This window comes from Mauremys reevesii, linkage group 8 (assembly GCF_016161935.1).
Source record: "Mauremys reevesii isolate NIE-2019 linkage group 8, ASM1616193v1, whole genome shotgun sequence".
In the NCBI taxonomy this organism is placed as follows: domain Eukaryota; kingdom Metazoa; phylum Chordata; order Testudines; family Geoemydidae; genus Mauremys; species Mauremys reevesii.
In genome coordinates, this window is record NC_052630.1 from 35,232,111 (window position 1) to 35,244,517 (window position 12,407).

The 12,407-nt window shown below is 46.7% G+C and overlaps 1 protein-coding gene across 2 annotated transcripts in view; it reads left to right on the forward strand.

Annotated features, from left to right (window-relative positions):
* PSD2 (pleckstrin and Sec7 domain containing 2) overlaps positions 1-12,407 on the forward strand; it is an 87,437-nt gene that overhangs the window by 32,622 nt on the left and 42,408 nt on the right. For both annotated transcript variants that reach the window (XM_039485215.1, XM_039485216.1), the window contains exon 6: positions 11,819-11,877. In XM_039485215.1, the coding sequence (XP_039341149.1) occupies positions 11,819-11,877 (59 nt within the window). The remainder of the gene's footprint in view (positions 1-11,818; positions 11,878-12,407) is intronic.

A 12,407-nucleotide genomic window follows, 5' to 3' on the forward strand; every position in this document is an offset into this window, starting at 1 on the left:
GGCCCCATGAAGAGCAGTAGAGATGAGGGCTCAGCCAACTCTCCCCTTGGCGTGGCCCTTTAAGGTTTTGGGAGTTCACAAGGGCAGAGGAAGTGGCACAGGCAGATACTGGCAGAGAGGAAGCAGTTCCGGGGAATAATGAGTGTTTGAGTGGAAAAACCCATTACTGTTCCTTTAAGGGGTTTGGACCAGGAGCCTTTTAGTGCAGGGGCTCTAGCCATTTCTCCGCCCCAAGCACGGCGGCACGCTGCGGGGGGCACTCTGCCGGTCGCCGGTCCCGCGGCTCCGGTGGACCTCCCGCAGATGTGCCTGAGGAGGGTCCACTGGTCCCGCGGCTCCGGTGCCTGAGGAGGGTCCACCAAAGCCGCGGGACCAGCGGACCCTCCGCAGGCACGCCTGCGGGAGGTCCACCGGAGCCGCCTGCCGCCCTCCCGGCGACCAGCAGAGCGCCCCCCCGCGGCATGCCGCCCCAAGCACGCGCTTGGCGTGCTGGGGCCTGGAGCCGCCCCTGGCAGGGTGGGCAGCCTTCCACTCTCTACAGCCAGCCAGTCTGAGCCCAGGGGAGCAGGGCAGAATAGGTTGTCTCCTCCCACGTAACAGAGAGAAGCTTGCACAAGGCAGCTGTCTGCCTGCTGACCCCTCCCAGGCTAGGGGAGAAAGAGCTGCCTGGGAAAAAGGGGCAGCTGGGGAGAAGCTGGCTGAGGCCTGCCGCTGGCTTGAATTACACCCCAGCTCCCAGAGGATGGCTGAGGCCCTGCTCCAGGGAGCGTGGGAATTATAACCCAGCTCCAGGAGACAGGGCTGGAGAGTCTGGAACTGGGGAGAGGGAGCCTACCTGAACCATATCCGGACCCCAGCAGGGCATGGACCTGAGGGGCTAAAGATGAGGGTTTTGTACTTTGTAGTTGAGTTAATAAATCAGAGCCCGCACAAAGGGGGTGTCTGCCTGTAGTACTGGTGGCTGAGTAAATGACTGAAAGAAGTAAGAGGGAGTTGAAGGCAGTGCTCCTGTGGGCCACAAGGGGCTGCACTTGAGGGTTGTGCTCTGACACCTGCCCCGACAGGGACCCCCCAGGAGCAGGAGGTAAGATCAATCTCCACAGTTCGTTGAGCTCTTGAAACTGCAGGCAAAGGCTTCTGGCATTGAACAGGGAACAGAGGTGGGCCATAGCTCATTCTCAGTGCATTGAGCCACTCGTTCCCCTGCCCCTCTTGCCTGGTGTGGGACATGCCATGCTGCTGAGCCCTTAGGTGATTCGCTGGTCGATACGTGCACATGGAATAAGGCAAATGAAGTGTGAGGTTTTGTTCTGCTCTCTTTTGCAGAGCCTGCCCCTGTAGTGACCGAGGCCACGGACAGGAAAGAGAAGACAGTGTTGGGGCCGACGCTGCGACTTCTAACTGTGAAAGGAGCATTTTTTTCATCAGTGTTGTGTATGAAATGCAGCTGATACTGTTTTTAAAAGCCTCCTTCTGAGAACAATAAAAAGTTCCAAGCAGCAGCTGGTGACGAGACTCATTTGGAAACTGCTCCCCTGTCCTTGCTTACTGGGCATTGGGCTGAGCTATGAAATCAGGTGCCACTGAGGGGACTGGTCCCTGGGTAAGGCCCTGATCCAGCCAAGCACTTAAACACACGTGTTGCTTTAAGCACGAGTTGGCCCATTGACGGAGCTCATGCGTTGCTGGACTGGGGGGGCTGCCTGGTGCATCTGCTCCTGAACCATTCAGTCAGGGAGAGACTTTCCACTCACCTGAATGGCAGCAAGATCAAGCATTATGTGCGCAGGTAGGGGCGAAAGGTGCATGTAGCATTCAGCTGTGTCCGGGCCAGGCACAGCTGTGGTCCTTTGCTCAACTAGGCACAGTGATTGTTCCTCATAGCAACTCCTAGGATGCTAGCTGTGTCCCAGTCCCCCATCCTGCAATGGACATGCTTCCTCTGCATGTCAGGAAGCACTGGGGGTACCTAGATTTTTACCATATGGGTTAATAATTGAAGCTATCTGGTAGCGAAGCTGAGATGCACTTCCTACATTCCTTCTTCTCCTATGTGCTAATTGCCTTCCTCTGCAGCATGGGGCATGGGACACTTGCAGCTTTAAACCAGTGTATATGGTGGATTCTCTGTTACTTCAAGTCTTTAAACCATGGTGTGAGGACTTCAGTAACTCAGCCAGAGGTTAGGGGTCTATCACAGGAGGAGTGGGTGGCTGAGGTTCTGTGGCCTGCGATGTGCAGGAAGTCAGACTAGATGATCACGATGGTCCCTTCTGGCCTTAAAGTCCATGAGTCAGTAAAGGTGACCTGGGATTCACTGTGTGTGTGTGCGTGTGTGTGTGTGTGCGTGCGCCCATTGTTATAGGTCTATGACATGAGGGCCATTTACATGGTAGCCATTAGGCCATTGTAAGCACAGGATGACAACCTCACTGTACAGGGTCAAGCAGAAGAACAGGCAGAGCACGGATGGGGAAAATCTCTTTTTTAAATACTCAGATCTTCAACAGCAGCAAAGGGCATTCAGGAAACTGCTTGCCAGCAACTGTTGTTCATATGTGAATGGTTTATTTATTCAGAGTCACTCTAGGGTGGGAGGCTGCCACTGTAAAGGCTGCCATTGTAAAGCTGCCTTATTAAGGGGAACAGGCAGGATTCACCCCCAGCTTGCTCACGGAGATGTAAATTACATCTCCCACCACCCACCTGGGCCCTGTGCAGAAGGAGCATTGACCCAGCAATGAACCTGGGCCTATACACATATAAAAAACAGAGTCCTTCCCCATGTTACTGATGATGCCTGAAGAGCGACATCCACTTACAACCTAGTTTCCTTCTCTCCCCTTAAAATATTTGATTCCTTTTTGCATTTTTCTCTATATGGGCAGTGAAAATAGGTTGGTCAGTTTCACTTTTCTTTTAGGTTTCAGAGTAGCAGCCGTGTTAGTCTGTATCTGCAAAAAGAACAGGAGTACTTGTGGCACCTTAAAGACTAACAAATTTATTTTAGCATGAGCTTTCGTGAGCTGCAGCTCACTTCTTCGGATGCATAGAATGGAACACACAGACAGGAGATATTTATACATACAGAGAACATGAAAAGGTGGAAGTATGCATACCAACAGGAAGAGTCTAATCAATTGAGATGAGCTATCATCAGCAGGAGGAAAAAAAACTTTTTGAAGTGATAATTAAGATGGCCCATAGAAGGTGTGAGGAGAACTTAACATAGGGAAATAGATTCAATTAGTGTAATGACCCAACCATTCCCAGTCTCTGTTTAGGCCACAGTTAATTGTATTTAGTTTGCATATTAATTCAAGTTCAGCAGTTTCTCTTTGGAGTCTGTTTTTGAAGTTTTTTTGTTGCAAAATCTTGGGAGACAGGCCAGTCCTCGCTTATAGACAGCCTCCCAACCTGAAGCAAATACTCACCAGCAACTGCACACCATACAACATAAACACTAACCCAGGAACCTATCCTTGCAACAAAGCCCAATGCCAGCTCTGTCCACATATCCATTCAAGTGACACCATCATAGGACCTAATCACATCAGACACGCCATCAGGGGCTCGTACACCTGCACATCTACCAATGTGATATATGCCATCATGTGCCAGCAATGCCCTTCTGCCATGTACATTGGCCAAACCGGGCAGTCTGTATGAAAAAGAATAAATGGACACAAATCTGACATCAGGAATCATATCATTAAAAAACCAGTGGGAGAACACTTCAACCTCTCTAACCACTCAGTGACAGACTTGAAGGTGGCAATTTTGCAACAAAAAAACTTCAAAAACAGACTCCAAAGAGAAACTGCTGAACTCGAATTAATATGCAAACTAGATACAATTAACTGTGGCCTAAACAGAGACTGGGAATGGTTGGGTCATTACACTAATTGAATCTATTTCCCTATGTTAAGTTCTCCTCACACCTTCTATGGGCCATCTTAATTATCACTTCAAAAAGTTTTTTTTCCTCCTGCTAATGATAGCTCATCTCAATTGATTAGACTCTTCCTGTTGGTATGCATACTTCCACCTTTTCATGTTCTCTGTATGTATAAATATCTCCTGTCTGTGTGTTCCATTCTATGCATTCGAAGAAGTGAGCTGCAGCTCATGAAAGCTCATGCTAAAATAAATTTGTTAGTCTTTAAGGTGCCACAAGTACTCCTGTTCTTTTTACTTTTCTTTTAGACAGTTTTGTTTTCCGGATCCCATGTGCTGTAATGTTTGGCTCAAAGGAGAATATTTTATCTTAAGTTGAGCAAATAATTAATTTTTTTTCAGTTCAGTGGCTGAACTGAAATTTTTTGAAAATGTCAAAATGAATTATTTTCATTTTCCAAAAAAATATTCCCTTTTTATTCAGCCAAAACTATTTGCCAATTCAACCCAAATATGTGACTAGTTTTGTTTGCCTGAAAAAAATGCACAAATAAATAAATAAAGTTGCCCAGATCTAGTTTTAAGAGAGCTAAAGAGCATTTTAATAATGAAACCATTTCTCTGGGGGTTTTACTGTAACAAACTCTGCTAGTGTCCATTTAAGCAATTGACAGCATAAGGGCAGGTTGGAAATATTTTCCAAATTGGTAGTGTTGCCTAGCGCACACATGCATGCCTGCACATCTGAATGTAACAAGCATATGCCCACCGACCCCCACACAGCTATACACACATGCACCTACGCACCTTCCAGCGACACACTTGCATGCAGCACATACATACACACCTCTGATAGGTGCGCTGTCATAAATATAAAGGGAAGGGTAACCACCTTTCTGTATACAGTACTATAAAATCCCTCCTGGCCAGAGGCACAATATCCTCTTACCTGTAAAGGGTTAAGAAGCTCAAGTAACCTGGCTGGGACCTGACCAAAAGGACCAATAAGGGCACAAGATACTTTCAAATCTGGGGTGGCGGGGGAAGGCTTTGTTCTGTCTGTTCCGTGTGGCTTTTGCCGGAGACAGATCAAGGAAGCAAGCAATCCAACTCCTATAGAGTTAGTAAGTATTTAGCAAGGAAATGTGTTAGATTATCTTTTGTTTTGGCCTGTGAATTTTTCTGTGCTGGGAGGAAATGTATATTCCTGTTTTTTTCTCATGCCAGGGTTCCCTCCCCACTCTGAACTTTAGGGTACAGATGAGGGGACCCACATGAAAGACCCCCTAAGCTTATTTCTACCAGTTTAGGTTAAAACTTCCCCAAGGCACAAATTCTCCCTTTTACCTTGGATTAGGTAAACGCTGCCACCACCAAGTGATTCAAACAAAGAATCAGGGAAAGGACTACTTGGAGTCCTATTTCACCAAAATATCCCCTCAAGCCCCTACACCCCCTTTCCTGGGGAGGCTTGAGAATAAACAAGATGAGCACAGACCAGCCTTGGTTTTTAGGGTTTTTTTTAGGATACTAAATAAAACCCCAATCAGATTCTTAAAAAAAACCAGAACTTTGTTAGAAAGAAAAAGGGTAAAAGGAGTACCTCTGTAATGTGACAGACTCAGACCAGTGAGGTACAGGAGTCTGGTCGAGGGCAAATATACTGGTCACTGGATGAGTAGTTTTCTGTTCCCTGAGTGACCAGAGCAGGGGCTGCACTAGAGTAATCAGGAACCTACTAGAACCAATTAAGGCAGACAGGCTGATTAGGACACCTGCAGCCAATCAAGGCAGGCTAATCAGGGCACCTGGGTTTAAAAAGGAGCTCACTTCAGTTTGTGGTGTGTGTGTGTGAGGAGTTGGGAGCAAGAAGTGTAAGGAGCTGAGAGTGTATGCTACTGGAGGACTAAGGAGTACAAGTGTTATCAGACACCAGGAGGAAGGTCCTGTGGTGAGGATAAAGGTGTTTGGAGGAGGCCATGGGGAAGTAGCCCAGGGAGTTGTAGCTGTCATGCAGCTGTTACAGGAGGCACTATAGACAGCTGCAATCTACAGGGCCCTGGGCTGGAACCCGGAGTAGAGGGCAGGCCCGGGTTCCCCCCAAACCTCCCAACTCCTGATCAGACACAGGAGGAGTTGACCCAGACTGTGGGTTGCACCAGAGGGGAAGATCACTGAGGTGAGCAAATCTGCCAATAAGCGCAGGACCCACGAACATAGAGGAGGAACTTTGACACAGTAAGATTAGAATGGAAGATAACCTCACAGGCAATCAGATTCAAAACAAAGAGGATTTCCCTCTAGGCAAAACCTTAAAGTTACAAAAAGAAAAAAACAGGAATACACATGTCCCTCCGCCCCCAGCACAGAGAAATTCACAAGCCAAAACAAAAGGTAATCTAACATATTTCCTTGCTAAATACTTACCAACACTATAGGAGTTGGAGTGCTTGATCTGTCTCTGGCAAAAGCCACACGGAACAGACAGAACAAAGCCTTCCCCTCCCCCTCCAGATTTGAAAGTATCTTGTGCCCTTTGGTCAGGTTCCAGCCAGGTTACTTGCGCTTCTTAACCCTTTACAGGTAAGAGGATTTTGTGCCTCTGGCCAGGAGGGATTTTATAGTACTGTATACAGAAAGGCAGTTACCCTTCCCTTTATATTTATGACACACGTATAGCCACCCAGACACAGGTTGGTGCACACATATCTGCATATGTGTGCAAATACACCCGCCCATTGAAAGACCCCTGCGTCACACACAAGAATGCACGCGCACACGCCCACACCCCGCTATACACACACACACAGGCTGCCAGGGTTAGAAATGAGGCCACTTGGTTGCTGTCAGCAGGCAGCTCAGAAGTGCCAATTGCTCTTTTTCCCCTTTGGTTTTGAATTTGTCAGTTGCAGCTGAAAAGTTAATTTTCAAATCTGCCTTCAGCTTCCAGAAGAGCAGAAGTGCTTAACACCACGTGGGCTTCCCCCGTTGCTTTGCTGAGCAGAATGTGCACAAGCTATTGTGAAGTCACAGCAAACTCATTGCTTTGATTGGTGCTGTTCCAATTTGGGTAGTTTTATATTCCATTTCCCTGGATTTGGGGGTGGGGGTGTTGATTTCTTCCTCTGGGCTTGGCAGAGGTTTCCCTTGTTTGCACTTGGGAATGTTCCTGGAGCTCTCAAATCCAGGCCAGATCCAGAAGGCTCCACTCAGGTTTTCCCCAGCTCAGACACAGTCATGTTGCATTCAACAGGAGTCTGCCTGCATCTGGAGTAAAGAGCTCAGGATTTGGCTCCAGGATCCCAGCATTATGGAGACAGCAAATCCCTTCTCACTAATGGGGCAGTAAGGAGCTTGGCTGTGCACTGTAATTTCATCACAAGCAAATAAATGATCGAAGGAGGAAGATCTCCCTCACCAGTGCCCTCTTCACAGGGAGGTTTATTCCAGCTCCTGGAGGCTGGTGATGCTGTTTAACCACAAAGAACTGGACTGCAGCGGCCCAAGCAATCCCACCATACCCCCACTCCATGCAAGGGCTGGGCATAATGACACTCCCTTCACTTCCATGGCAGTGGGAGCCACTCCCTTCTCGTGCCCATGGGGCACGCTGAGCATCCTAAGAGATGCACCTCATCCCTCTGTTCAGCAGGGGATTCTGGCAGGCACCATACCTCCTCGAGCTCCCCATGAGGCCAGGCAGGTCTGGGCACCACCTCCCAGCATGGAGCTGTTTGCAAACTCAGCCTGGCCTTAACAGGGCTGCCTGGGGGTTGGGGGGCAAGTGGGGCAATTTGCCCCAGGGCCCCCCATGAGAATATAGTATTCTATAGTATTGCAACTTTTTTTATGGAAGGGGCCCCCAAAATTGCTTTGCCCCAGGCCCCCTGAATCCTCTGGGCAGCCCTGGGCCTTAAGAGTCAATTCACAAAGCTGGACATGAGGGGTGAATATACAAGGGACGTGCCCTGTTTGGGCCACAAAGCACAGAGTTTGTTCAGGCAGACGGAGGAAGTGGTGGCCAAAGAAGCCAGAGAAGGCGGGGCTAAAAAAGAAATTCTGCCTCCCTTGCATAGGCCATGACTCCACCTCCTTGCCACACCTTTGTGGCACATGAAGAGAACTGGCCATGTGGTCAGGGATGCACTTAAACCCTGACACTGGGTAGTGCACTGTTGGGGGAGTTGCACTGGCCCCTGTGCAGGTGGCACTCTGCCTCTTAAATAGCAACTGGCCCCCGGGGCCAGATGGTACCAATCTAGGCATTCAGAAGGCTCTGGAGAAGACGCTGCTGACCGAAGTACACAATCTCGTTTGAAGCAGCCTCTCCAAAGGGAGCTGGAGGGACAGCACCTATCTGTAAAAAGAATACGCAGGGCCAGCAAGGGAATCCGAGAGCAGGTACAAACAGTAACGATAGAGTTACAAACACCGAGAGGGTCATGGTGTGATGGGCCAAGCCAGCTTGGCTTCTGCAAAAGAACATTGTGACTGGCTCATACTCTGCTCAAACTCTTTGTTTGTTCTGACAAAATAGGGAGTAAGGAACAATAGGTGGATATCATTTATTTCAGCTTTCAAAAAGCCTGTGACAAAGTCCCTCTGAAGAGATCACTAATGAATCAAAGTCGCGGGGTTAATGGTGATGTTCGGAAACAGTCCAACGGACAGAAAACAGAGAGTGGGAATAAATAGTCCATTTTCATACCGGAAGGAGTTAGCACCGGGGTCCCACATGGCTCTATACCAGGATTTGTGTCCCATAATATACTTGTTAATGATCTGGAAACAGGGGTGAGCAATGAGGCAGAAAAAATAGCAGCTGGCACCAAATGATTGAGGTTAGTCAAACCTGAAGAGGGACTTCTGAGGGACCTACCCTAGCAAGGTGATGAGCAGCCATGTGGCCACGGAAATTCACAACTGACAAATGCAGAGTTATCCAGACTGGAAGAAAGATTCTGAATCATTCAGACCCCCGTCCGGGTACTAATTTAACACTCAGGAGAAACTCCTGGGCACCGCTGTGACCAGCTTAGCGATGACTTCTGCCCAATATGCAGTGAGGATCCGAAAAGCAATCAAACATTAGGGGGTATAAAAAATGAGAGAGAGAGAGTGATCCTGGGGGTATTACAGTGCTGTTATAGAAGGGTTACCTGACCCTAGAGCCAGATAACATTAGCAAGCTGGACTTTATGCTAAGGCCACTGAAATCATTAACGTTAGAGATAAAGTTTCTTGACACCTTAAATGACTGCTTCTTGGAGCAGCTGGTCCTGGAACCTACAAGGGGAGAGGCAATTCTTGATTTAGTCCTAAGTGGAGCACAGGATCTAGTCCAAGAGGTGAATATAGCTGATAATAATAGTGCCCATAATATAATTAAATTTAACATCCCAGTGGCAGGGAAAACACCACAGCAGCCCAACACTGTAGCATTTTATTTCAGAAAGGGGAACTACACACACAGAAATGAGGAAGTTAGTTAAACAGAAATTAAAAGGTACAGTGCCAAAAGTGAAATTCCCAGAAGATGCATGGAAACTTTTTAAAGACATCATAATAGAGACTCAACTTAAATGTATAACCAAATTAAAAAACACAGTAAGAGAACCAAAAAAGTGTCACCGTGGCTAAACAACAAAGTAAAAGAAGCAGTGGGAGACAAAAAGGCATCCTTTAAAAAGTGGAAGTTAAATCCTAATGAGGAAAATAGAAAGGAGCATAAACTTTGGCAAGTGAAGTATAAAAATATAATTAAGAAGGCCCCAAAAGAATTTGAAGAACAGCTAGCCAAAAACTCAAACAGTAATAGCAGAAAAATGTACATCAGAAGCAGGAAGCCTGCTACATAACCAGTGGGGCCACTGGATGATCGAGATGCTAAAGGAGCACTCAAGGACGATAAGGCCATTGTGGAGCAACTAAATGAATGCTTTGCCTCAGTCTTCATGGACGAGGATGTGAGGGAGATTCCCAAGCCTGAGCCATTCTTTTTAGGTGACAAATCTGAGGAACTGTCCAAGATTGAGGTGTCATTAGAGGATGTTTTGGAACAAATTGATAAATTAAACAGTAATAAGTCACCAGGACCAGATGGCATTCACCCAAGAATTCTGAAGGAACTCAGATGTGAAATTGCAGAACTACTAACTGTGGTATGTAACCTATCATTTAAATCATCTTCTGTACCAAATGACTGGAGGATAGCTAATGTGATGCCAATTTTTAAAAAGGGTTCCAGAGATGATCCTGACAATTACAGGCCAGTAAGCCTGACTTCAGTACCAGGCAAACTGGTTGAAACTATAGTAAAGAACAATTGTCAGATACATAGTTGAACATAATTTGTTGGGGAAGAGTCAACATGTTTTTTGTAAAGGGAAATCATGCCTCACCAATCTACTAGAATTCTTTCAGTGGGTCAACAAGCAAGTGGCCAAGGGGGATACAGTGGATATAGTGTACTTTGATTTTTAGAAAGCCTTTGACAAGGTCCCTCACCAAAGGCTCTTAAGCAAAGTAAACTGTCATGGTAAGCTGTCACCTCTCATGGATTGGTAACTGGTTAAAAGATAGGAAACAAAGGGTAGGAATAAATGGTCAGTTTTCAGAATGGAGAGAGGTAAATAGTGTCTGTACTAGCACCAATGCTGTTCAACATATTCATAAGTTATCTGAAAAAAGGGATAAACGGTGAGGTGGTAAAATTTGCAGAGGATACAAAACTACTCAAGATACTTAAGTCCTAGGCAGACTGCAAAGAGCTACAAAGGGATCGCACAAAACTGGGTGACTGGGCAACAAAATGGCAGATGAAATTCAATGTTGATAAATGCAAAGTAATGCACATTGGAAAACATGATCCCAACTATACATATATAATGATCTGGTCTAAATTAGCTGTTACCACTCGAGAGAGATCTTGGAATAATTGTGGATAGTTGTCTGAAAAAATCTACTTAATGTGCATCAGCAGTTTAAAAAGCAAACAGAATGTTGGGAATCATTAAGAAAGGGATAGATAATAAGACAAAAATATCACATTGTCTCTATATCAATCTATGGTACACACACATCTTGAATATTGCATGCAGATGTGGTCATGTGGCCATCTCAAAAAAGATATATTGGAATTGGAAAAGGTTCAGAAAATGGCAACAAAAATGATTAGGGGTATGAAACGGCCTCCGTATGAGGAGAGATTAATGATTGGGACTTTTCAGTTTGGAAAAGGGACAACTAAGGGGGCTATGATACAGGTCTATAAAATCACGACTGATGTGGAGAAAGTAAATAGGAAAGTGTTATTTACTCCTTATAACACAAGCACTAGGGGTCACCAAATGAAATTAATAGTCAGTAGTTTTAAAACAAACAAAAGGAAGTATTTCTTCACATGTGGAGTCAACCTGTGGAACTCCTTGTCAGATGATTTTGTGAAGGCCAAAAGCATAACAGGGTTCAAAAAAACAACTAGATAAGTTCATGGAGGATAGGTTCATCAATGGCTATTAGTCAGGATGGGCAGGGATGGTGTCCCTAGCCTTGAGTTTTGTCAGAAGCTGGGAATGGGCGACAGGGGATGGATCACTTGATGATACCTGTTCTATTCATTCCCCCTGGGGCACCTGCACTGGCCACTGTTGCAAGACAGGATACTGGGCTAGATGGACCTTTGGTCTGATCCAGTACGGCCATTCTTATGTAACAAGCCCACTACATACCCTTTCATTGGACCCAGCAGCACTGCTGAGTGTATTGTTAAATCCAACAGCATGAAAACTTTCACAAAAAGCCACAGTTTGTGTCCCCTTTGCACTGGGGGAGTTGAGATGATAGAGGGGTCGAGGTGCTCTGAGGACAATGGTCTGGAGAGCGCTAATTAAGAGCCATTTGCATTTGTTGTGTGTTTCAGATGGGATTCATACACTGACCTGTGCCCTGATGCTGCTAAACACAGATCTTCATGGCCATGTAAGTAGAGCTTATCAAGGTCTCCTTCCTTCTTTCCTTCCTTCCCAAGTCTTTACTGTTCAGTGGGCAGTGCTGCCGGAGTACCTGAGAAGCAGGGTGGGTCGGAAGAGAGCACTCCGGCATTTCCAAGGTGGGACTCTAGAGACTAGGCCAGGTGAATGCCCAGCAGTGCCTGAAAGACAGCCCTGGAGACAGAGCCTCTGTTTGTGTCAAGCCCCACTTAAGCCAATGGCAAACCTCCCATTGGCTTCAGTGGGGCCCTTTTGGTATAGTACAGGTCCAGCCCAGATAGTGGCAGTGCACCTTTGTTCCCAGTCTTCCCTGCCAGGGAAGGACCCTCTGGAGCCGGGGGCAGAGGGACATTGTCTCCCCTTGACCATTTGTTCCTGGGGTTGAGCTGAGATTGCCATTGATTGGGGGATGGTTGTTACGATGGAGGCACCTGAGGCTAAATTCATCCCAGCTGGTTCTCTATTGACCTCAGCAGAGTTCCCTCCATGCACGAGTCTGATCCCTGCTCGCCAGGACCT